At 35.4% G+C, this 27,774-nt stretch overlaps 1 protein-coding gene across 3 annotated transcripts; it reads left to right on the top strand.

Moving 5' to 3' along the window:
* Positions 1 to 26,100, top strand: FGF7 (fibroblast growth factor 7). Of its 3 annotated transcripts, none has more exons than XM_063412656.1 (4): positions 1 to 229; positions 1,132 to 1,326; positions 24,489 to 24,592; positions 24,961 to 26,100. In XM_063412656.1, exons 1-4 carry the CDS (start codon positions 190 to 192, stop codon positions 25,153 to 25,155), a joined length of 534 nt encoding a protein of 177 aa, XP_063268726.1. In that variant the 5' UTR covers positions 1 to 189; the 3' UTR covers positions 25,156 to 26,100. The 3 variants fall into 3 exon arrangements, with proteins under 3 accessions (XP_063268726.1, XP_063268725.1, XP_063268724.1); XM_063412655.1 differs by having other exon boundaries at positions 757 to 1,326; XM_063412654.1 differs by having other exon boundaries at positions 742 to 1,326.
* Positions 26,101 to 27,774: the final 1,674 nt, after the last annotated feature.

The following is a 27,774-nucleotide window of genomic DNA, read 5'->3' as shown; positions in this document are numbered from 1 at the left end:
GGTATTTATCGAAAAGGACTGAACAACAGGCTCAACACACACATGCACGCGCACGCATAAGCACATACACACCATCTCTGCAGCCTGTTGATTTATGGAAACAATTATAATTCTGGTGGAGTCTTTCTGAGCTGAGAAAGTTTGTAGCTACAGTAGAGTGTCTCATGTTGCAAAAAGGAGACAACAGAAATGGAGTACTTGGGTATCCAGCTCTTATCAACAGGAACAAGTAAGTTATCTGTCCTTTACGAGATCATTCAACAGTTTCTAATAGCTAATAACTTATCTTTATTTCTATATGCTAGATGATAAAAAAAGAATTAAGAAAACTGTTTCTACTAATAATCTGAAAAGGGTAGGAATAAAAACACAGGGCTAAAGCCATGAGGTCTGTTTTGAAACCTGAACTAGAGAAAAGTTATATGATAGATTGTGCTAATAGTAAATATAGAGATATAAAGTAATCAGGAGAATTTGATCATGCATGAGAGTTGAAATTAATCAATAGGAGATTTTTGGAAAGACTTAAAACTGAAGGAGAACTGTGTTTACAATCAGGGTATATGTCTGGTTATGTAAAAAGTTGTATGAGATATATCTATTGTATATGCATTAGCATATTTTTAAAAATAAGCTTAGCATGTCATGTATTTCTGTGTAGTACTTTTCATTAGCATAATGTATCCTTGCACGTTTGTAACAATTGAGCATAACGACTTACACATGCACCTTTTCTCACAGATCTTTTACTTTCAGTGCAAGCAGCAAATTCAAGTAGCAAAGAAGGTCACAACAACAAAGGTTTTTATAACTTGTGTCTTTAAAGGATATTCTGACTGAAGAGATATTTAAGAAGCTCTTCTATTTCGCCACTAACTATTAAGGAATAACGATCAGAATTCTAGAAGAGGGAGCAATCTCATTTAAATGAATCTGTAACTCGTAAAGACAGAAGGCAGGTCGGTGACCTAAGAGCGACAGTCTACTTGAGATTTAATTTTCATTATGTTGTTCATGAACACCCAGAACACTGCACTATAATGCACAAATGGATACTGACATGGATCCTGCCAATTTTGCTCTACAGATCATACTTTTACATTATCTTTCTAATGGGCACTATATCTTTAGCTTGCAATGACATGACTCCAGAGCAAATGGCTACAAATGTGAACTGTTCCAGCCCTGAGCGACACACCAGAAGCTATGATTATATGGAAGGGGGGGATGTAAGAGTGAGAAGACTTTTCTGTCGAACTCAGTGGTATATGAGGATTGATAAGCGAGGCAAAGTGAAAGGGACAAGAGAAGCAAACAACAACTACAGTAAGTAACACTTTTGCTTTTCCTACGTTTTTAGAAATTTACACATCATTGTTTCCTATTTAATTTACCCTAATTCCAAAAGAGTTTTGTATCACGTACTGACCATTGTGTAAAACAAGTTTTCCAATTAATCATACAGCAGGACATTTGCAATTGATTTTGAAGTGCGTCATTTTAAATACTGCATTGTAGATCTGTTAATGTATTAGTTACAGCTGGGAACTATTAGCAAACAGCCTATTTTAACAAGTGAACTAAGGTTCTATGTACAAAAATGTATAACCACCAACTCTGCTCATAAAATACTCCTGAAACTTTAAACCACATTTATATAGTGCACAAACTACCTAAAAGTTTGGTGTGTTTGAGTTAACAATTAAAACATAGCAATACTAGAAAGTTCAATGGAAAGAATTATGTAAACTCTCTTGCAAAATCTTTCAGATAGTTTGCCAAGCCAGGAACATAATCTATTATAGTTTCTGCAGTTCATTATTACAATGATCATGATGCTGAAAAAATATTCTCCCCCTTTCTTCCAAAACCATGACTCATCTAGAGACAATGGACATACAATATTTTATGAAGCTGTACCAAATACAAATTCTGAACTGGAAAAAGAATTGTTGTACTAGTATGCATTTTCCACACAAATACCTTTATAATCTTTGATTTACATTTGAAGACATCAATTTTTACAGTCACTATTTTTGCCACGTTGTCTGTGTAGTTACAAATGTATTGTTTATTTAGAGAAACATGACATCTGCTTGAAAAGATATTATTAAGATGCAACAGGAAAATACATAGGATTCTACCACATATTTCAAAACAAAATTATAATGAAAAAGGGCCAGGGACATGCTGGTCTAGTATTTAGAGACAAATAAGAGGACAAATACATTTCCAAGAATGCTGTTAAAAAAGTTTTAATTTGTTGTGTGTAATAGTGTGCTTTTTATAACAGCAGCAGCAAGAGAAATCCATAAATCAAACTTCAAGAAGTATTAGTGTGTTTCAGCCTTCAGCTGAAGCTGAGTGCTTGTTTTCTATCAGAGCAGCACTTTCGCATGCTACGCGCCTGCCTAGTGGGCTTCAGAATTTATTTCTTTACTTCACGACTACATTAAGTTCTTGGCAACTTGTGTGGCTAAAACTGCATTGAGTAATGTTACTGTTTCTTTTAAAATTTGTTTCCATATGTCTCCTTTCTTTCTACACTATTACATAGTGAATATTCCTCTGAAAGACAACACATGGCCAGCAGCCAGCTAAATTATTTGGTCCATATTCAAGAAGACTCCCTTTGAGTTTCAGGAGGGCATTGCTACAATAGAGATCCATAGGAGTAGTTTTGAAGTGAAATGTTGTTCCCATAAAAATCACTGGAAAAAATGTTGCTGACTGTTGAAACTGGTTCTTCTGAATTAATGTAGATAAGTGAATATTCACAGTACCCAACTTTTTTTTGTTATTATTTACAAACACATTATGACAGAATCTAGAGCTGAGTAATTAATCATAGAGCTGCTTTCTTAGTTCCATGATGCTTAAGAAAAACTTTGTTAGCAATTGGACATCATTTCAAATTCAAGCAGAGATTCTCTGAAGGATCCCATTCTGCACAATAATGACACCTTTAAACATTCTGCAGTGAGCCCATTAGAGAACACCACATCCTCTTGTGCCAATGACGTTGTCTCCTGCAGTTTTCTGAACACTTTGTGATAATTTAGTGATGGTAACTATTACAAATTACTGATAGGCAAACTGGAGCCACTAAACCCTTACGTTTATATTGCAGTAGAAAAAACAAAATCAATCCTTTTGCTGGTAAATGCAATGAGTATGAGGAGAAAAAAAAAATTAAATTGTAATGGTTATCTGGTAACTGATGGGCACTGTGATGAACCATCTTTAAATTGGCTGAAGTATGTAAGAAGTTCCCACCATCTTAAGTCTAATACTCTAATTAATCTATTGTATCTTAAGGAATAAGACCCAAATGCTTTTGTTGGACTAGTAGAATAGGCAAATATAGACAAAGAGGACTAGAAAAATGTGAACACTGATAATCTGGATTTTCTGAGAAACTAAAAAAAATAGTACTGTAGCATTATTATAGGAGCACTTTTTGTCATACCCTTTGTTCAACAAAAGATGTAAACAGCCTTTCTGAAGATGTGCTTATGGATCTCTGCTACAATCAATAACCAAAAAGAAAATAATATTATATGAGGGGGAAAAAAGCATAAAAAACAAACAATGGAATTATTTTCCCTTTTGAATTCGCTATCTTGTGCTACTAAAACAAAATAAGAAAAAAAAATCATATTTTTACCTATCATAACTTAGCTTCATAAAGGAAGCTGTCCTGACAGTTCTGTAGATCAAATGAACTACTTCATTTCAGCCCATGAGGTGTGAAGCATGAATATTGTGAAGAACAATCTTTACATGGAGAAATGTCTGTAGAAGGATAACTTCATCACAGCTTTGGCAAGTGCCAAAATTCATAGAGGTTCTCTTATCAGTTGGGACTATAAGAATGCCTAGATGGAGAGGAATTAGGGTCATTTTATTTCAAATTTCTCTAGTTACAGAACAAAAACATCTATACACACACATACTATGAAATGTATGCAGCACGAACAGTGAAAGTGTTAAAATTTCTAAGGTTTTTAGTTAATACCCACTGTATTAAATGTGTGTGGATTGAAATTTCATGACATAACGAAATACTGAACCAAATCCTCACTCACCAATTGTAAATAATCTGTATTTATCATTCAATTGCCTCAAAAAACATTAGAATTTAATTGCTTCATTAAAGAAATACACGTGTGCTGTCTCAGTGAAAGCCAAATCCTGTTTACAACAGTGCTGACCTTGTTAGGTACCCAAAGAATATGGATCTGTGCACACTTCAGAAAGCAGTAGATCCTTCTGGTGGACATAAAGGTGATAACTCAAGAGTGAACAAATCAAATCAGAGGACACTGATCTCCACTAAGCAGGGGAAATCACTTTGCACCTGACAGCTTTGCTTTCAATCTGAAAACTAAATGGCAGAGCGAGAACTGAGAGTCACTCACTGAAAAACTAAAGCAAGAATTAGGCAGCAGCCAAGAGGTTAGGTCACCCAGAAAGACCTGTCATTATTCATAAAAAAATTTCTCTTTGACAAAAGCTTACTATAACTTGCCAAAGCCTGAACCTTTTTAACAAAAAATAAATTCTGCATCTTGTTCAAGGAAAAGAATCTAAGTGGGCACACAAAACACACTTCTTGAATTCATGATTGTAAAACGTAATATTGACTGAACAAATCTTGGGGATAACAAGGCGATTTGCTAACTCTTAATCTTTAACAGAAAAATAAATCATTCCTTGTCACTGTTTACTCCTTCCTTCATTTCAGTTTGTGTTTCAGAATTTTGCCAGATTTACTTAATTTTGCTTAGAAAAAAGGCAGCAAAAATCAGAGACTGTTTTGACTCTATCCAAGAGGATTTTTAACTATGACTGGATGATGCTTTAGGACTTTCCATGCTCTGTTGCCTTTGGAATCTCATTTTTAAGACTTCAAAGGGTCTCTTAGTTACTAGAAAAGCCTTCCTGGAACCTGAATCAGAAGATGTCTGATCCTATCATATTCCATGTGTGCTCTAAACCCAGAAAGTGCCTATTTCCTCTTTTTTTCAGTGGGTAAAGCCAACAATAACAACAACAAAAAGTAGAGAAAGTAGTCTAGTGAGATCTTGTCATAAAATGGCTGAAATCTTGATTACAATTTTATCTTGGAAAACTACTTCTATTTTGACCAAAATCCAACAAGGCAAAGTTTTCAGCAATATTAAATGAACTTAAACTCAGTTTTGCTCAAATGTAAACCGTAACTGATGATAAAATACACTTTCTACATATCTAAGAGGTTATGTATTCTGACTTCCTTAGAAATCAGAATTACTTCCACTAGCATCTTATATAAGCTTCTTAGCACAAAACAAATGTATGTATGCTGTGCTACTGCACAAATTTTATTCACATTGCTTAAATACATATTACATAGAGAGCCAAGAAGATTCAGCTTCTGAAAATCAGCTATTGATGGACCAGATTCAGTTAAGGGTTATGTGTGTTCCAGACAAACAGAAAGCCTGTCTATGCAACTGCATTCTTGGTTTTTCAAGAGGTTGTTGGTTCAACCAACACTTGGGTGCCAGGGGAAGACAAACCTTCAGTAACATGAAAGTGTTTTTGCTTCACATTTGGACTCTGCTGATCTTTTCAATTATAACAGGAAGATTTGATTCAAGTGGAAATGCACGTCCTCTCAAAACCTAGCCCACAGCACCAAGGATGACTTTCTCCCCCACAGTAATTAATCAAATCTAATATACCAGATTTCCCTGTGGCCTCTTCAGTTCTTCATCTGGTACTAGGGGTACCCTCAAGCGTCAGCCAGCAGAGATCTATGCCTGTCCCTCAGCCTACACCTTATCAAATCCCAGGTCTTCACCCTCAACTGCTGATAAAGATGGGTTTTAGCAAAGATGCAGATAACAGAATTATCTGAGTTATACCTTTCTTACAGCTTCTATTGACTTTCTTGGTGAGTGTAGCCTTCAGGGAGGTGAGAAGGAAGCAGGGTGATTGCACCCAGACTCTTCAGTCTCACATATCAACATCCAGATCACTGCCTAGCTGGCATAGTGTAAGAGGGGTGCCACAGATCACTATTAAAACTGTTTACAACTTCTGAATTTACCTCCTGAACCTTCATCACCTTCTCTATTCTTGGGCATTTGCCAGCTGAAAAATATGTGTAAAGCCAGACGGTAGCAATTTCCACTCACTTTCCTCTCACTCTCACGAACAAAAAGGATTGCATAAGCTCTGTGGGGGGAAACTCAAACCTCTGGGCTCAGGCCCAGGCAGCAGCTCCACAAGTTAACACACACCAACAGGGCTTTGCCTGCCTGGGGGAGCTTCAAACTGAGCTAACGTCAGTCTGAGCAGTGAAACAATCTGAGTCTGTACACATTGTCCTTACTGATTCCTTCGACCTTGATACACCCTCACAGCTCAGCTGTGATTTTCAGCAGTTTTCCTGAATCTCTCAATACTGAAATTCATCAGAAATGAGAAATACTGTATTTTTATAGAATGATCAATCAAATTTAGAACCCAACTGCAGAAGCAGTTACAGGATACATATAAAGATAAATTGCAGCTCCTTCTCCCCCACAGCTTTCCCCCCCACAGCGTTTACAATTTCTGAATCTTCAAAAAATTCAGTGTTGTATCATTAAGTATGTTATTGCTCCATCCTGAAGAAAATGTGCTGAAGTGGCCTTGACCTGAGACTCAAGAGACTTGAGGCTAATCCAAACTTCTAAGCAATTTGCTTACAGACTTTGGGAAAATTCTTCAGACTCTCTGTGCCTCTAAGAAAAAGAATTATTCACCTCTCTGTAAAGAGCTTTAAAAAGTATTAGTGAAAAAACTTCCAAACCACAAAAGAATTGTGTTTTATAGTATAAATAATAAATAAATTGATAATAGAACATTAATTGATGAATAGAAAATGAACTAGAAGTCCTGAAGTCAGTAGCTAAACAGAAAAACACAGAGCTCAGATGAATCTTGAAGAAGCAATTTCCATACAGGCAAATAAAATTTGGTATAAAATTTAATACCTTATACAGTCAGTCTTGCAAAACAAAGCCTAAATCCAGATATTCCCTTTCACAGCTTCCAATTTTCTGTATTGTTTGAGTATCTGGAAGTGATTGGTTCCAATTTCTAGGATCCTAGGAATGTAGGAATACAGAACAGTTGGCTTTCCTCTCCATCTTCCTTGAAGCTTAGGAAGACCAAGACATCCTAAACCATGTAATTAGACTGTTCCACACTACAAGATCTATCAACTAGCAGTATATTTTGAACACAATTCTCATAAAACAGAGTAAGTTTAGGCAAATGTAGGCTGTTACTCTTCATGGGTGGCACACTGCTTTCATTGCATAATTGACTGTCTATGACTATATTTGGCAACTGTATTTCAATTGTCTTATTTGACCTTTGACATTACTTTTAATTCTGGATATGAAAGGAAGATCAAGTTAGCCGTCTGGTGTATGCAATGTAGAAGCATTATTAATAAAAAGTTAATAGTGAAAATTTTTATGGCAGTAACATAATAGAGGTTAACAATCATAGCACTGAATTGTCACACTTTAAAAATTTCATAACACATGACATCATTTATTCAAATGGAAAAAATTCTTTGTAACAATTGGTGTTGAAAAGTTAGAAGTGGATATTCAAGATGTGGCCCACAACTTCATGAAAACGCACTAAGGAAGCCATAAAAATACCAATGCAATCAATAGGTTCTTTTGACTATTATTTAGCTTTTAAAACAAAGAACAAAACCAGGTTGAAGTTACTAAAGGGTTTAGATCCTCTGTTCAAAACACTGAAATCTTCCTTCTGTGTCCAGGTTTTCAGAATTAAGCCCAGTCAGAATAGGGATAGATCAACTCACAACTATAAATGAAAACAGCAAACATGACCATTCCATGGCATTAATAACTACAATCATTTCAACAGGGATCAACACACACCACTCATCTCCATCTCTTCAATAATGACACTTTTTGAATACTCCCATGACCTGGGGGATTTTTTTGAAGGAGTTTCGTAGCATTAGTACTTCCATTTTTGGTGAGCTGGCTTGCTTCCTTTTAAATGTGTCAACAGACACTGGGAGGTGCTATAGACTACAAAAAGAAGGTGATCAGACTTGTTCTTGGCTATTTTGATACCCTGAAATTTTAATATTTGTCTAACTAGAAGGTAAGGTATTTCAAAGCAGAAAAAATAGCCTCAACTGTTAAAAAGAAGCACATTTTCCTTAATAACCTGTGCTAATTTTGCATATTTTATTATGACCTTTAAATGCCCCATGGGATTTGATATTTCAATCAAAACTAAATGTTTACAGCAAAGAAAAAAAAAAGAGATAGCTTTATGACTGTTAAACACAGAAATTCTTTTTGATGAACACACATATTATCTAGAGCTGAAAAAGGTTAGAGGAAAAACTAACCACAATCAACATCAAATTTGGAAAAGGTTGTATGTAAATCTGTGCTGCAGTCCCTGAGCTGCTCAGGTGAAGTGGGGCCATTGTTCAGTGGCTGTTTGTGTGCACAGCTGGAATGCAGTGGAAACGTGGAGTTTTACACGCCAGATGTGGAAATGCAAGAGCTTGCTGGCTTCCTGTATAACACATTCACAACATCATATGGTGATGGCAGACTTGTCCTTTGAGTGGCTTACATGAACTCTAAGGGTGGCAATATTCAGACTCTAGCTAATCACTAAGCAGATGGATTTGGGAGAAAATGCTGATCTAGTCAAGGGAAGAAGGCAGCAAACAGTGGAGTGATTCCCTCCAGTGTTTGTGTAGCTCCTTGTGACAACAAGAGTTGTATTTCCTGACAGAAACTCTGAAGTAAACCAGAAAGGATAACTGAATCCTGGAGAGTGCAGTCAGTACTAACATAATAGGAAACTGCAACTTTCACCAGCTTTCAAATGCAACTTTAACTCCACCATGTTAATTTATTTCCTTTGGAATAGCCCAGGCAGCTTGGGAACTGCACATAATATGCAAGATGATACACAGAAATCCAAGCAATTTTTGAGCGCTTATTTGTGACATTTTACAAGGATTTAGGGAACTAGCTATGTAAATCCAGCATAGAGTGATTCAAATAATGAAACTTGCTTGATAGTGCTGCTTTACAACAAGAAAGATTTACGCTGTGGGAAAGGCCAGCACAAGATCTCCCTTTGCAGCAGCCCTTTATGTTTGCTTGTGGGAAAACTGCAGCTGAGAAGTCCTAAAGTCATCACAGCCATGTCATTCCCAATGCTACAGCAAAAAACTGTAATACTACCTTTACATAAGGACAGGGACAAATACCCGTGCACAGAGTGAGACTCATCCCAGCTGAATCCCACACACAGCAGTAGTGCCTGCGTTAGTTCAGCACCCTCTTTGCAATACCATACTAGATCACAGCACAGAAAGAAACCTCTGCCATCAGAGGCTGCTCAGCACATCTCTGACCACATCTGAACCACAAGTGTGACAGAACTCACACAGCACTCTGCCTACTAACATTGCTACTAATCAAACACAAAATTGTATACAAGTACTTTCAAACTAACTGGTGACAAAAAGCCATTCTTCCCATTTAAGTAAGCTTCACTCTTCTAACCAAACTTCTTACATGTTTTACTGAGCATGGAGATTCTGCTTAGTATTTCCAACAAAGACTGAAAACCAAAACCAAATAAAAAGGTACATAATTCCCAGGGCAAGCTAGTTCTTTAGAGCACTCGAAATCACTGGATATCAGTCAGAAGAAAAGAAACTTCTTTATGCCCAAATTATGATTCCAGAAAGACAATTCATCCACTCAGGAAACAAAATACCACCTACCAAACAAGGTAAGGGACAACATAAGAACTGTGGAGAAAAGCCCGGCAGGAAAGAGGTGGAGAGCCTCTTCCCTGTAAGGATTCCTCCTCTCCTAACAAGGGCCTGGCTCTGCCCTCCTTCCTCTCACTAGTTTGTAATCAGGTACACAGGTCCTTTTGGTCCCTTGCTCTGTTTTGCATCCTGCCACCCCATCAGTACTGGCACTGTTCCCCAGAGCTGAGCATTCTCTCTGAGCATCTGCTTCAGCACCCAGGAAAGTTTTCTTATTGAGGCTGTGAAAGACAATCTGGCATGTTCTCTTAGTGCAACAGCCACATATTTGGGTGAATTTGTGTTGGACTTTGTAGCTGATATTATTACTTCAAAGGAAATCAAATGTTACATCAATTTTGAGAGTAGCCTTAGGAGAGTCTGCTCAAGTTATAAAGTAAACAGCAAGAGTCCTAGGCCACTTATACTTGTCCCTTTAAATGCCTTTTAAGTTGAGCAATGAAAATAACACAGCTATTAATAAAACCAAGCTTTTAGATTATTATACACCAATTTCAGTCAGAATGTTTATATTAGCAAACTGGCGCTCAGCCTCCTTTACCAAATATCAAACTAAAATTACTTAGCATGCCTTCATTTCTGATTGCACCCTTATGTGACTTGGGAAATTCAGTCAAGATTAGTGAAGAGAACCATCATGCAACTAAACTAAAAAAAAAATTTACCACATCTTTCTAGGAAACTATTACCACATATTTCGCAGAAATCATGCTCTGTTGATTTTTTAGCTAAGTAAGTAATCCAGTGATTTGAATTTAATTCCTCTAATTTAGTCATATTCTTCTAAGACACATTCTGATGAAAACTTCTGAAATGGCACTTTCATCCAGAGGGAACACTGGAAGCAAAACCAGTCTATACCAAAACCATAAAACTATCATTAGACCAAAAGCAGAATTTTCATATTATTCCTAACATATAAGGCAAACTCCCCTAATTTAGCTTGGTGATGAACAGCCTAACTCTGATCCAGGCAGATTATTTAAGAGTAACTGATATGTAACAATGTCTATATCATTTAAGCAGAAAATGATCTAGTGATAAAATATATTTATCATAATTATAGTGAGAAATTATTGGAGAATTATTCAGAACTGTTCAACATTTGAAATGGAATGTACTTCTGTGTTTGTCAAAACAAGACTATTTCTTCTTAGATAACAAAATATTCCATAAACACAAGTAGGTATCTGTACACCGTCCTTTTTACATAAGATCTGTAGACAACCCAGAGACAGTTCTCTAAAAGGGCTGGCAAGTACTCAAGGGACACTTCAAGTTACCTTAAAAAAGGGCAATACTTAAGCCTAAACCCCACAGCATAAATGGTGCTTACATTTCTACATCACTTCAGGTGGTATCTACAAAATGTGCATGTTGCCACTGTTATGCAGCTGTGTGAGACAAAAATAACAGAATCCTTGTTTTCTGACTTCATCCTAATCACTTGTAAGTGATAATCTTGTATACATAAGATACAGACATTTTTCTCCTGCTAGGGCTCAATTAAAATCATGACTGCCATTACAAAAATCTTTTTCCCCTTTCTTCCTCTTCACATTGCTGTTTACTGTTTTCTGTCTGTGATATAATTTTGTTTAGGGATCCTTATTCATCTATGAGAAAATTGAATAAATATTAGTTTTGTACAAATTATTTCCCCAATAGATTACCCAGATTCCAAAATTAGAATGTAGGTGATCACCTCTTCTAAGGTGATGTAGAAAAATGAACAATATTTCTGTCTGTATATAGCACTGTAAATACTGAAGATTTTGGATCACTATTTATTATATTGTCTTGTTCATACTTCAACAATGCAGTTCTGGGTGTTTTCAGCCGAACTGGGCTTAGAAGGAGAATTGTTTGCTATAGTGCTCGTTTCCCAAGTCCACTCTCCAACCCCAGACCCGTCACAGCAGGACGGTTCCTTTCTTTGTTTTCCTCTTCAGAGCCATCCGGCAGCTGCACCCCAAACCAGCTCTGCCAGTGGAGCCCTAAAGAATTCTATACACATCATCTCTTGTGATCACATGTGCTGCAATCGACATCACAGGTGGTATTGTACAAAAAGGTCGGATTTAAGCCCTGTCAGACCGTGCCATATTTGTTTCATTAACATTGATTTCTATGTAGAAAAAACAATTCCCTCTCTGTGTGCATGGTATTTGATTGAAATAAATTCTCAACAACACAGAGATGTAATCAACGTGAGAAATTAATTGCTAAGAAGTACAGCATGAGCTCTTTCCAACAAAAAGTCAAAATATGGCTTTTCTATTCATCCTGACTTAGAAATGAACAATGGAAAACTATCACTGATGGTCTGAATAGCTGCTGCTGAAAGTAAAGAATATTGCACAGCTGTGCAGGAGTTAAGTTACTGACGAGTGGAAAAAGCTATCTATCCCTGTGATTCATTAGGAAAAGTTTGCTCAAGAGTTGAAAGATCCATATTAGGAAAGAGACAAATACATGCCATTTGTAAAAGCCTGGCTCTATTGAAATCAGTAAAAGTTTTGTTACTGATGCCTGCCCATGGCTGAGGAATTTATTTAAAGATATGGCAAATAATAACTGTTGCTTCTGCAAATCCATGTGCTTTTATTTTAAGATACTATTTCATAACATTGGTAATAAACACTGGGCATAAAGAAAAATGAAATTCCTGTTCCACTATTAATCTCTTCCTGACTTTCAAGTCAGAATGACTTCTCTATCTTACCAATATCTATGTAGGAGTAATGCTGCTATCACTATTTATTCTACTTAAGATATGGTCTGAAAACCACAGTACATCAGAATATACCAAATTTAGGATACTCAGCTTGAAAAATAGTTAGCTATCACTTCTCAAATATATGTGCAAATTTATATTTATATATGAAACATATAATTGGAAGTTTATTCTAGTGTTTTCTGAATATTAAAATCACAGATTCACACTTCTATACTGACTAAAAACTGATAGCATTATTTAAAGTAATATACATTCAATTGTAGAAGTATAATCTCATTTTGTAAGATTTTTCCTACCATTAGTTTACATATGAATCAAGAACATATTGATACTCATGGGGGAATTAAGGTGGCACAAAAAGACAAAGTTAAGAACAGCAGAATTACTTTGTTTCATTTTGTGTGGTAAAAAACAATCATCATCTCAGTAAACTTGCTAGTGTTTCTCCAACTCTCTGTTTCAATACAGGTCAAGTTACAGATATTTTATGCAAAGAAAGAAAAGGTTTCTTCACCACTTTAAGTGCCTGGAATAGCCATAATTGTTTCAGTCAGAGCAAAAAGCATAGCAAATCATTTACTAACAACAGGTTTTCTTTATATATTTTAGAACATACCATTACGGGCACAGCCAAGCCCTGTGCTCTTTTAACTATACACTCTTCAAGGCAGTTCAAAAATTTCCTTCTAAAATCAATGTTATGGAGCCACTATTTTTTTATGTTGCAAACACTAGGAGAGAACAGTACCATAAAGAGAAGAAATGATCATACATACAATGCAGAATCAAAAAAGGCTGTCAAACTGAGCCTGCCAATCACAGAATTATGCAAGCTTAATGCAAATCCACCACAAAATAAAAATATAAGAGTTGCAAACCCCTTATTTGCACATGCAGCATCTGCTACCCAGTCCAGATTCTTATACTGAAACCCCACCAACCATTACCTGAGTCGTCTAACTTTATAAACCTATGGAACAAATCTCATTTTACTCTGCTTCCTTATAACGAACATTTTATTCTTCCCTACTTGAACAAGCTCCTTGTTCAAGCCCATTACTGAAATGCATGTTTTCAAATATCTACAGCTCACAGACCAGCTGTTTCCCAGATTTCAAAGGGGACCATATATTCTGCTACAGGTTGCTTATGTAGTACTTCTATGGAGCTCATCAAAATTTCATGACACCACTACATATAAGAACAAACTGTAGGAGAAAAAATCAAAAAGTGGAATATTCTTAAAGGCCCCTGACTAAAGCTGTTCTCTAACGCTTGAGTGGTATGAAATCTGCCATTTGTCTCAAGGTCAAGAGAAAAGTATGTCTTTACACTTATGCCAATGCACTGCACTGCTGTCTATCAAACAGGTTGGTTGATTATTGTCAGAGATGGAAATTTGGAATTCTACCAATATAACAATATGGATGCCAGAATGGATCTGACTTTAAGTTATTAAATCCTTTAACAGACTGGTCACAGATATCTTTATTACAAACAGTCACTGTATGGTGATACAGCAGTACCCATGTGCTTCGAGAGCTGAGAAAATGAAGCACTGCAGTTTACAGGCACAGGAGAGCTCACATCCTTCCTTAGGCAGATCAGGGACACAGGAAACCTTCCTCAGTTAAAAGGAAAGGTAAAAGTAAAGGTAAAAATAGGGTAATAAGTGGTTTCTACCACATTTTACATACTCTCCTCTGGTTAATTGAGAGAATACGTTATGTGGGGTTCTTGGTGATAATGCAAAGGAACAGTGGGTAAGAAAACAAGGCAGCTTTCTAACTTCACAGTTGCCATTTTTTATGTTTCCTCAATATATCTTTAGCTAATATAAACTGATAATTTAATTAAAATACATATAACTGCACTAATTCACACGCGGAGATATAAAAATCAGAACAAAAGCAATAGGAAACTGGATTGTGTACAACCAACAATATACTAAAAATGCATTGAAGTTGATTAAACATGTAAAGAAACATAATTTAATTTGGCTAATCCTATGCTCTAGTAATTGTTCAGTACTTATTACTTATCCATTACTTTCCATCCACATTAGCTATGAGTGATCACTTCTTTTCATAATATAACATCACACTATTCTATCACAGCACGCTGGAATGTGAGTTCTAGAGCTCTGATTTCTACTTTCAGGGTACATGTAAGTGTCACTGAAAAGTGACGCCACTACTCCTATTTAATGCTAAACAAGCAAAGCACAGAAAGGCTGTGGAACTCTAGAAAATAGAAAATGCTTACAAGATTCTAGTTGAAATAATTTTCTCACTGACTTCTTGATATTATGCACATGGACAAAAGTAAGAGTGTGCTTGGATCCTTTTATCACCAGATTTAAATGGTTAACACCTGATTTCCTCTACATGCTGGCATTTGCAGTCAAAAGTGAGAAGAAGTTCAGATTTTCCAGGTCAATTAAGCTGAATTTAAAAAGGCAGATTAAAAATCACACAAATAAATACAGAACAAAAGAAAAGTTTCACTGCAGCTCTTACCATTTATTTGCTCTGGTAATAGCAACTGGTCCTGCAGCAGAGGAACAATTTTTTTTGGTGCTGATGCTGCTGTTTTTCTCGGTTTTGGTATAGAATTGTAAAGCAAGATAACAACTAAAGATGGCAACTGGATGACACTGACACATTTACAAATATCTGGTCATGTAAACACATAGGTTTCAAAGTGCTGCCTGTGTGTAATGGCAAACATTCTACTGATTTCCCTAAAGTCAGGCTTCCAGTCAGGATTAAATTTTAGACTGATAAAAACAGTGTGTAATTAAAAGGAAATAATTACTTTAGGCAAAATTGAGACAAGGAATGATCTAAGATATTTGAAAAAACAACAATGGTAGGGTAATTGCCACGTTTTGATCCATATACTGAGCAAGACAGGAGAAACATCTGCTACAAAATCCTGAATTATTTTTCAGAATGGAATTAGATTATTAGATCGGTTTTGATTTTGATGGGGTTTTGATTTTCTCCTTCTATTAGTTTATAATTTAGTCTCTAGTCTTATACAGATTTTGAAAGTTCAACTAAATCTAAATTATTTGTCAGCAACAAACCAGAACAATTTGAGAGGCCATACATATAAATATATGTCCAGTAGTGTTTTGAAGGCAGGAGTGAGCCAGCTGGTTTCTATCAATTCCCACTCTGCAAGGCACCAAGGGGTTAGTAAGATTTTCTTAGCAGTTTCTTGCATTTTGTACCTTGGAAGGAATTACGTAGTGCCTGCTTGTGTTCTTCTAGACACTGTAGTTGATATATTTAGATATCCACCTTCAGCTGTCGTGCACAAAATAGCAGATCTGATCTGGAAATGCAACTAAAAACTATTCAGTTGGGTAGTGACTGCCCTACCTTTTACATGACTACTGAGAGTGGGAAAAGATGTCTCTCTTCAATAGGGATTGCAGTGTTTATGACTGAAACGAGCTCTTAACTATGTGAAACAAAATTTTACCGTCTAAATTTTCAAACCATTTCAAACTCTTTGCTTCTATGCCATAGGCCCCTCAGGATATCTTCAAGCTCTGGAATACTGCACTCATCTTCTTTCTTATACAACCACTTTCTGAATTTTGCTTATTGAAATAATTTTGGTTATTAGCTACTTTTGGGACCATTTTCCCTGTTAGAATGTGTTGTACTATATATTTTAATGATAACACATTGTAGAATGTCATTATGATCAACCTACGGGCATTTAATATTTGCTTTTCGCAATTTTTCTCAACAATGTATAATTTTAAGTTATCCTCAAAGAACACAGAAAGGCAGTTTTAGATTCAGTTTGTCCCCAGAATACGGCTCTGCTCTTCCTCTGGTCCAGCCTGTTTCAGGAAACAGAAAATCTGCCATGGGAACAGCTGGAGACAGGACAATATGCAGAACAAAACAGCAAGGCCTTGAGCTCGGTGAATATTTCATATAAAAGGAGCAGATTCTATGCTGGATCTATTCTTGTCCCGTTTAGCTGAATAAATCCAGCACCCACTGCCACATTATATTGAGGCTGATTTTGTGACTGCCTGCAGCCAGTTCATACAGGTGATAGAGAGGAAATGCACCTGGATTTAATGTTCCTCAATTCAGAGAATGAAATACTTGCACATGGAAAAGGCACGTTAACATGCACTCCTTTTTTCATAGAAAAACAGAAGAAAATGTCTTCCATAGAAATGACATGGCTTATTTTATGTCAACTGTGATCACTAACTCAGGAAAGGGGAAAGGAGCAAACACAGCTCATTACCAGATGAAAACACAAAACAGCATAGTAAAAAAAAAATTAAAAAGACCATTTATTTATAAAAAGTAATCTATTTAAAGACTTTTGCATTATGGAAAAATTTGAAAAACAGGAGGCTTTGGTCTTATGTGAAATTTTCCAAGTTCAGATAATCAAAATAGCTGTAGACACTGAAACAGAATAGTTTTGCACCTCTAGTTGGATATATCTTATTTTGCTGTGAAAAAGTTAATAAGCAATGTTTTACATTTACCTTTGGTATTTTGAGGCTACATTCTTAAAGTCTGCAGAGCTTGAAAACATCATTTATTCTAGCAAAACCAGCACAAAATATTTAAATACTAGAAATAGCCTTCATCTGAGCTGTAGGGAAAGCATTTGTTGTACAAATTCAGCTCTAAACTATTAAATCATTAATTTTATTACTGCTTGGAAACAATTACATTTTGTAAACAGTCATTCCACACTTTTTTTCCATTTTTCATATCAGTAAATTATTAATGCTGTAATAAGAAAGCACTTTTTCAGACTGAGGATTAAGACTTGGATTTTACATGACAGTATTAATTCTAAAAAATAATATTATTCTTCATTATGACCATATGTTTAGCTTCAGGGCAATTTTTATTGAAGGGAAATGTAGTTTCCTGCAAAAATGAGAAATGACTACATGCTGTCTAAGGGGCTGATCAAGAAAATATTTATATAAAGCAGTGGAGATCAACGAAGTAAAGGCTTCTAATAAGTTTAATGAGACATTCCCAAGAGAAGGACTGCCTGGGGCAGCATGTTATTCCGTTGTTACTATGCACTGCTATGCACAAGTCACACCTCTAAACTGAAAAGCTCTGTAACTTTGCAATCTACTTCAGTGAAAAATGTCACACCCTTTGGTTCTGAAGAGCAAATCAAGAGAAATACTGGAAATGGAGTGGTCTGAATAGTTAATGTTCAAAAAGCCATGCACAGAAGGTGGCAGTTTAGAGTCAGAATATTCTACACCAATTCTTACTATGCCACCATTTTCAATGAAGAATGAAACATTTGATTGATAAAACTATCTCCTCACTCACCAAAATTAACAGAGAGTCAATACAAAACTGAGGCAAAACAGGTTGTACAATAAAGAAAAAACACTTGAAAATTTTAAGGTATTTCTCTTTACCTTTTTAACTTTTTACCTCTTTCTCTTTTTTATTCATTGCAATAGGGTCAGTGAAATTCTCACTACACTACACTAGAGGAGTAAACTTTACGGAGTGTTGTAAACTGATGAGCACTGCATTACATTTATTCACTTTGAAAAATGACTAAAAATAGATATTACAGTTTTTAATATTTCCCACTGCAGAACAAACGTGTTAAGTTTAAAGTAAAAAGGAAGGTGTATTTTCAAACATCAGTCTGGAAGTTCAAACTATGCTTTTCACTTCACATTTTAGCATCAGCCACACATGGTTGGAAGGGCAGGTTATACATTTGATGATGCATAAGAAACTGTGTAAATACTTTGAACAATGCAGACTTGAGAGTGGAACTTGGCTTACCCCTTCCTTTTCTGTCATAAAGGTAAACACCCACAAGTCCAAGTACACATGCAAAGAACAGATCTTGTAAGTAACATAACAGCATTTCTAAACAATCATTTTAGTTCCCTGTTGTATCTTCCCTCTTATGCTTGGTTTTTATCTTGCCTTTTTTGTACTGTTTTCACAGAGTTATCAAGTTAGCAGTTTCTTTCATAAACCTTGACATGGCTCCTATTCCACAACTAACTTACCTGTCAGCTGTTGGGTATCACCAGGACAATGGTTAATGATAAAGTTGTTGCATCTAGCAATGCATGTATCAATTAGTTTGTATGACTGGAAAACAGGGGAGAAATTTATGGATAAGGCAATGTCAAATAAAGAAAAATTTAAATGAAAATCTAATGGAGTACAAAAAATACTTTAACGGACTTCGGTTCAGCACTTAGTTGATTTATTATAGTATATCTCCTGGTTTTGTGCCCAGTGAATTGCAAAAGGGTAATTAAACATCAGCTACTTATGCTTAATTGAATGTTCTGTACACGGAGTAAACCTTGTAAGCAAATTCTGCTGCTTGAGGATGCTGAACAAGAGGCTGCATCAAGTCCTCAAGGAATACCTCTCTGTTAATCATGTTTCCCCAGACAACTACAATTTTTCCTGCTTGCAAATTGCACACAGGACAAACCCAGGAGTTTTGAGTGCTTTGAGTATTTCTCCATGATATCCAGATGTCTGGCACCTTACTGAAGCAGTAGCTTCAACTGTTCTCCTGAAAACCCTTGACAGATCCATTATTTCTGTGCATTTTTACAGCCATATTCATATTTAAAGGCTTCAGACAGTCTACACATGCACAGCAAATGCACACACGGATACAGCAAAAAGCCCCTGAAGAACCTTTTTACCCTTCTATGCTGTAAATAACAACATATATGTATTTATGACATAAATCAAGATTCTGAGTACCACAAGGAGAAGATAGAAGAAAGTGGTAGTGAACGGATATAACAACTTGTTTCTGTTAATTCGTTGTTAATTAAAATCATATCCACAGACAAAATTCCTGGGGTAGAGAAATCTCCTGCTTTGAAAGGCATGATAACATATACCTGTACATGTATTTCTACTTAAAAAGCTTATGAACAGGAGCTCTGTGAGTTGCCATCTAGGGAACTCCTTCATTCTCTTGCTAAGGAAAGTACTCAATGCAAATGCAAATTCTTTCTATCAACTTTAATTTAATAATTGGGAAAAGTAAAAATTAAGTCATATTAAAAATACCTTAAATCAATACCTTTATTTGCAGCTATTTTTTTTTACTGCTAGTTTTTATATTTGAGAGAGAATGAGCACAAAAACTGTTTTACCTAAAAATGAACTTCAGGATGCTTCCATTTAAAAATATTAAGACTCAAAATAACTTAACTGCACAAATATTTTCCAATAAAAGTATTCATTTCACTGATAAGACTCTTCTAGAAAAACATTTAAGTGTAACACACCAGCTAATGCACATATTTACTGTGCTGGCTTATCAAAAGCACACACCTACCAATAGCATAATGAAAGTTTTCCAAGACTGTCCATCATGAATAGTATTTGCTGGCTTTAAGAGGCACAAACATTAACTTATTAAGTGCCAGAACAAAAGAACAAATTACATTAGATATCATTAACCAGTGTCCTCTAAGAAAAGACAAAATCACTTTCCTTGGCCTTGAATCATTTGCAAAGATCATTTGAATTCATAAATATGTGCTCCAAATTCAATTAATGAGAAACACAAGTTAGTGAAATTTGGAAGTTACATTTTGTTTTGACTCATTTTCCATCCAAGTCTTGTCTGCTCCTCTGTCCCTATTTAAGATTTCACACACTTTATTTTTAAAGACAATTCTGCCGAGGAAAGGGTGTTTCACAAACACATTCCTCCCAAGTACTGAACTGTCAGTGCCAGCCTCCCTACCCATAAAAATGAAGAACAGACTGCTTTTTTTTAACTTCACTGCATACACAGCCACAAGAAAAAAAGTGGTGTACATATCACATGTGCTCTCACAACACATGTACCTGGCAGAACAGAGAAGTACTGGGATGAAATTGCTGTCAGCTTTCTGAAAAATGTAACAGATGTCAAAATGTCTCTTTGAATGGATGTCTACAGAAACTGTGACTGGCAAATTGAGGAGCTGTGACCAGAAACCTTATGCAATAGACATTGAGGGAATACCTGCAATGTATGAACTGTCTGGAAACAGAGGCAGCTGATGAGGGACTGAACACAGTGTGTGCCTCACAGATTCTTCCTCATCAGTCCCGGCACACTGGGCAGCTCCCTGGCATGTGGAAAGAGCTCTCCCTCTGTGGTTCTGCTGCCCCTCCTGTTCCACCAGCCCGGACAGGTTATACCTGCCCAAGGGATCCTCAGGCTCCAGCAGCACTTACTGGTTTCCTTACAGCTCTCAGAGCCAAAGTTGCAATTGCTGTTTCAGCCTCTTAGCTGATAAATGATGAAAGAGAAATGCCCTGATTCTGCTAAATCACAAGGCTCCTGCTACTTTGTTATAGACAAGATACAGTTATCTAAGGATAACTGTAAATGGGCAAACACAAAGAAAGTGCCTATACAACTATGCCTGCATACTGATGGAAATTAATATAGTCTGGATCCATAAATGGATTATGTAACAATAAAAGCAGGGATTTGTTTTAACAAATACAACATCAGTGTGTTGTGAAAGCAAAAAGAAGTCTAACAAATTAAAGGAAGATGAAAAGGCTGATTTGAATATATTAATCGAATCAGAAAAAACACTTAATATCAAGTGATTAAAAAAAATGATCAAATATCACTTGCCAGGAAAGAATCATCTCACATGACAATGCTCAATTTTATGTCAATGATATAAATAAATGCCCATTTTTCTCCCGAAATTTCCAGCCTGAGGTGCTGTCCTGTCGTTCAGGCTATGGTTACGGAGTAAGGCTAGACATAAAAGTGTCTGGTTTTGAAGTACTGAGCAACTGTCATTCTAGACCAGAATGCCAGGAAACTCACCTCATTTATGACATAAATTTTCTCCAAAACCTGATACATATTTCACCCACTAAAAATGTTGTGTCAGCCTAAAAGCTTGCTTTGTTTCTTTTTACTTTCTTTTTCCTACTGGATATCAACTGTGTGTTATTTAATTTGCAGCAAGTGGTTACAAAGACTGCTGCCATCCATAGGCCTCTTTTCTGAACACAAACTCTAGCCCATCTCCGCTGAGTGTCTTTTACATACACCAGAGGAATTTCAGCTCTGCAGGAAACTTCATTCATTACACGAATTTTAAACTACATTTGATACACTGACCATACAACCATATAAAATTGTTTGGAATTTCATGCTGATTTTATAGAAAGTACAGTTGTTTTCAATTTTGGATGCCCATCTCTAGGTTGTTTTTTTTTTCTTTTCCTGGCTTCAATCTGATTTCTTTCCCAGTTACTTAGTGAGTGGTATATTCAAGTCTTCTCTTAAACCTCTTCCAAAAGTCTCTGAGGATGCTTTAGATAAAGCAACTGAAGAACATAGTTTACATTTTAATTTTTAAATCAGTGATATTTAAGACCTTATTAAAGCTTGACCTTCTGAATTTTTCCTCATCAACATCTCATTAATTTAAGCATGCCTTTAAAGCAATCCTGGTTATTAGAGTATGACAAGAGTATTTCAATGAAACAATCCATGTATAAGAAATCTCTCTTTCCCGTCCTAGCTTAGTGACCTTTTTCTTTTCATGAATAGATATTGAAAGGATTAAACCCCTTTACTTTAAAAGGAAGCACGTAAGAGTAGACCTGCTCATTTAAGACAAGGAAAGACACTGATGTCTCAACTGTGAATAAAGTAGAAAAACAAGTACCCCAAACCCAATAATGTAACTCCAACAAGTTAGTATGAATGTCACAATCTACTTCAGGAAAAAAAAAACCACTAAAAAAATAATGCAAAAATTGCAACAATAAAAATATTGCTTTGGACAAAACCTTTTGGCATTTCCTTTTTTAAAGTAGTAGGATTTCTTACTACTGTAACTTCAGCCAACATCAGCTTACTCAAGGAAATCTCAATTCTTTTTAGCATGACTTGTTTTAAAAAGTAATTTTGAATCTCTCATTTTTTAAAATTCTGTATAAATAGAAAACTCAAACATAGATCTTTTTTTTTAAACTCCCCTTAAATTAATGGCCAGCAGAGGCAAAAGAACAAATGGATATAAGCTGTCACTGAAGAAATGCAGATTGCAAATTACTACAGAGTCTCTAGCCATTAAAATAAATCAAACTCTGGAACAGCCTTCGGCAGAAACACTGGGGGCAAAGAAATAACAACTCCAATTTAGTATTGGCAAAGTTTATGAAAAGAGAATTATCTGATGCAATTCCCAGGCAAGCGGAGCAGTGGACTTGATGACCCAGAGATCCCTTCCACTCTTATGTTCTTTGTTAGGCTAAATGTAGATGTTCATCTCTTTTTTAGCCTCACTGTGGTTTTTCTAAAGTGAAATTTAAATGAAAGTTAATGTAATTTTTGTAAGTTTCAGTTACAAATTGCCCTTTGTTAGAACTATTGCTAGGCCTACAGCAGAGTGGAACTTGTCAAAGAATTCTAAGAGTTTTACTTTAAAAAAAAGCTGGCTTAGCATTATAAGGGAGTACAGAAGTATAAAATCTCTGAGCTGAATGCCCAGCAGTGCACACACCATGAGAAGAGGGAACTGCTCTGCTCAAGTAGGAAGAAAAATATCTGTATGTGCAAGGACTGATACATCAGTAATATCAAGGAGAAAAGCAAAACAACATTAAAGAAAGCAAAGGACAAGAGGATATAAAAAAGTATAGGGAAGGAGAAATATCATAGATATTTAATGTCTTTCTTAGAAACCTAACAAAAAACTATTACTGTGTGGCTGTGAAAAGTCAATGCCAACTTGAAAGCGATAAAAGGAACTGTTTTGCTAAGGAGGAAATTCAGGTGATAATCTAACACAAGCCTTTCTCCCACCTTCCTCACTTGTCTCTCTCGTGCTTAGCTCTTGCAATTTGCCTCGAGTGGCTGCCTTTGAAAGGCCCCGTTTGGGAGAAGGAGTCACAGTGCAGTTGCTATGGCAGAGTCACTCTGGCAGTGACTCAATATGGAAAGGAACAGCTCAAACTCAGATGTGTAACTCTAAACTACTACTTAACACATTAATAATATTTCAGCTTGGTGAAACAACTTGGTGTTCCTTGATAACGTGCATAATCACCCTGCCTTCACTTTTTTTTTTTTATATTAACAAAAGAATATTTTTTATGTTGCAGGTAACCTAAATGTATCGCAGTGACCACAGAAAGTATTGCTGATATGTATCAGTGAGATGAAAATCAAGCAGTTAATAGAAAACAACACTAAACTTTTTCTGGTTTTGAATAAACAAGCTTTCAGGGCAGCCTTTAATGATTTTCAAATACACGTATCTTTACAGCTCCAATCAGTCATTAAAGCACACAAAGGTCAAGCAAATACTTTATCTTATTTAAGACACTGTGGTCTGTTTTCTATCACTCACAAGTTCTAAGGTTTACACTCCAGGGGATGATACTGCTACATAAGACTTCAAAATAAAGGCTTTACACAAATTCTGTGAACCTTGAAGGCTAACTACATATTCCAAATGAAACCCTGATCCTGATAAATTCTAAGCTACACTGATTCTCTGAAAATAGTGAAATTACTTACACTGACATCACAACTTCAGTATATACTTAGAAATTACCACCATACAATATTAAAGTGGTTCTATGCAGACATGATCACACAGAGAGAATTTTTAGTCTAGCCCTTTCTTCACATGAATACACGTAATTTTCCTCTTTTCAAATAATGATTGCCACAGATTTTCAATAAACATGGAAATATTACAGCATATTAGTTCAACTAAACCTTCTAAGTTAACTGGAGAACAACCAGGCATTTAAGAGCCTTTGCTTTGTACCTTTGCAGGTATTCTAGAAATCCGAACGGTGGCAGTTGGAATAGTGGCAATCAAAGGAGTGGAAAGTGAATATTTCCTGGCCATGAACAAGTCAGGACGACTCTATGGAAAGGTACGGATGCAAACCTCTCTTATGTGTACACCCCTACAACCTCAGAGGTATTTTGAGATGCAGCATTTGTACAGTTTTTTGTAAGATGGATTCCCAACTAAGTAAAATGTAGTTTGGACTTATCCCATGCACCCCATATTAGACTTTTATGTCCATTTAATAAATTCAATGATTAGTCTTACATACTTCTTCAAAACGGAATAGACAAAGCTCAAATTTTCAATACTCAGATTTCATAAGTCAAATTTATTTATTAAAATATTCATTAGATGCAGAGTCTATAATGCATATTCTTCTCCCATCTTCCCTATTCTAAGTATTCAAAAAGACACCTGTACTTACCTTATTTCATTATCTACTCTCAACAGAAGGTATGCAACGAGGACTGCAACTTCATCGAACTGATTGAAGAAAACCATTACAATACATACGCTTCTGCAAAATGGACACACAAAGGGAAGGAGATGTTTGTCACACTAAACCATAAAGGGGTTCCAATGAAAGGTAAAAAAACAAAGAAAGAACACAGAGCGTCCCACTTTCTTCCTCTGGCAATATCCTAATCACAAATGATCTATAAAGAACTAGTTCCAGCAGGAAGATTAATTTTAAGAAGACTGTTTGACAAGATACCAAGAGAGGCTGGAATACTACTGAGAAACTGAACAAGCTGGACTTGCGCATTTTTATCTTTATTTTTAAGAGACTACATGAAAAAGATTTGAAAATATACACAAAACCAGATTTACTAACTAAAAGTTGTAAAAAATTCTAAAGAGTTGTACAATCACTATCTTAGTCATTGTAACTGGGTAGTTTCTTAAATTAATTTACCCTGAAGAATAAGTCATTACTTGATTATCTGATAATATTTTATTTAAAGAACTATCTGCTTCTTAAATATGGCTGCTATAATAATAATAAGCAGATGATAATGTTGTGTAAAATATGTCAGACTTTAAGGCTGCTGGGATGAGTTGTCAGATTATCAAGTCAATAGAAAATGTGGAGGCTGAGCAGTATTTTAAATACTTCCCCCAAGAAACTGATATCCTATACATAAACTATATGATCAAAAAAAATATAATCTTGTAAATGTTTATTGTTGTATTCAGATAAGAGAGTTAGTTTGGAAAAATTAAGTTTACTCTAACACAAAATGTTCCTATCTATTAATGAAACAAATACCTAATGCTGCTCTAAAAGATGTTTCAAATAGTGTATGTAAAATAAAAATAGGAATAAATAATGTACTTCATCTCACTTTTCACAAATTAACATTTTATATAACAATGAAGCAAAAATTCAGACATATTAAGGTTTTTTATGCAACATATCCTATCTTTTGTATAATTCCTGTTAGGGCATACAGCTTTCAATATTGTTTTTCCATTCTTATACATGCTTTTTCTGTTGTTACAGCATTAAACTTTATTTTAAGTTGTATTTGAACTTTATTGTTTTAAGTTATTTAAATGTTATTTATAAAAAAGATACTTATTAAGCTGCATCTGTTTCATATGCTTTTAATTCTAAAGGAATAACAAAATGGTCTGGCTGAGACGCATGAATTTTTTTCTGTGACCAGACACAAAGCCTAGTACACAACCATCCTGCCAACATACATTGGATGGCAGACAAAAATGACAGCCTGCAGCAAATCACACAATGGACATCTCAAAAGAAACAATGCAAAAATGTTAAAAATCTATGCCACATACTCTTGATAATTAAATTACTGGCATGCTCAGAGTTATGCCAGGTAAAAGAAGGTTACAGTTCCAGCAGGCACTGGAAATAATCCCCAGCTGGTAGAACCTCCACTCACAGATACAGAAATTCGTGCAAGCCTGCGGGACTGGTCTGAAACTAAAGCTAAAATCACTTTGACCTGATGAACAAAAGACATCTTCATTTTCTAGTAATGAAAGTGCTCAACTAAGACTTACCTGACTTATGCATTGTATCTTTTAATTCAGTTTCCCTACACTTTCTCTTGCATTTGTGATAATTGCACTTACATAAAGATCACCAAAAACTAGCTAAAGCAGCTGACATGACTGGGATAGAGTCAAATTAATTAAAAATGGTCTTAAATGCTCTACACTGAATAATAGGTGTCTAGAGTCAACCTTTTTTTCCTACATGAAACGCTATCATTTTAAAAGCACTCACAGAAAATGGAAATTTCATTTGACAGATATTTCTTTTTTCAAAAAAAATCTTGTTTAACAAATAGTCTCATTTGAAAATGAGTTATGATATTAGCAAGTTAAAGAAGATATAAACAGATTCATGCAAAAAAGTTTGTCAATACAGCTGTATCAGTACACCTTCACTGTGCTTTTGCTAGTTTATTTATTACTTGTTCACTGAACACAACAGGCTGTACTATAAAAGAAGCTTTTTTGCTGGTGCCACTCTGCACTACTTTCTGTGAATATTTAAACACTGAAACAAAGTTCACAGTTTTGATCAACATTAACACACTAGCAGAAGTTTCTATATCTAAAAAAGGTTAGTGGAAGCTTTGAAATAAAAATGAAAATAACAAAATCCCATTAGGATTGTTTGTGCTTAAGAGCTTTACTGAAGTTTTAATTAAAATGTATGTCTGCACATTAATATATAAATATATATGTAAAAAATCTTAAAACCAGATGAAGACAGGCTCTTTTAAACAATCTTTTGTTTATGTAATTCAAAGAAATTGAAATACAGTTGAACAAATCCTGAATCCAAATTGTACTTAGCCCTTACTGCTAAATGCTTTATATAATGAATCACTGTTACCTCCATTTTCAGGTAAGCCAAGGCTGCTTTATGTTTTACAGCTGTCACAACTGAAATGTGTTCTGTGAGGGAATTGTTCCCAGAAAGACACCTGACTGCAAATGCTGCAATTCATCAGCACCACACTCGTATGTCCTTACAACTGAACAATTTTAAATTTATCTTTACCTTAGAAAATCTATTCCTAAATACTGATTTAAAAAAAAGTTTCATGCTAAAACCAGAGAACAGTAATCAGAAAATTTATAGCAATGATCTCCAGTAGCAAATTATTAAAAGACAAGGATAATGAAAAGAATCTATTAGATTTTAACAGGAATTAAAAAAGATGTCAGAAATCTTCACAAAAACCTCGTACATCAATTACATGACAATCCAATGCAATCTTA

Source organism: Prinia subflava, chromosome 15, assembly GCF_021018805.1.
Source record: "Prinia subflava isolate CZ2003 ecotype Zambia chromosome 15, Cam_Psub_1.2, whole genome shotgun sequence".
Classification (NCBI taxonomy): Eukaryota; Metazoa; Chordata; class Aves; order Passeriformes; family Cisticolidae; genus Prinia; species Prinia subflava.
This window is presented reverse-complemented; position numbering and strand designations above follow the sequence as displayed.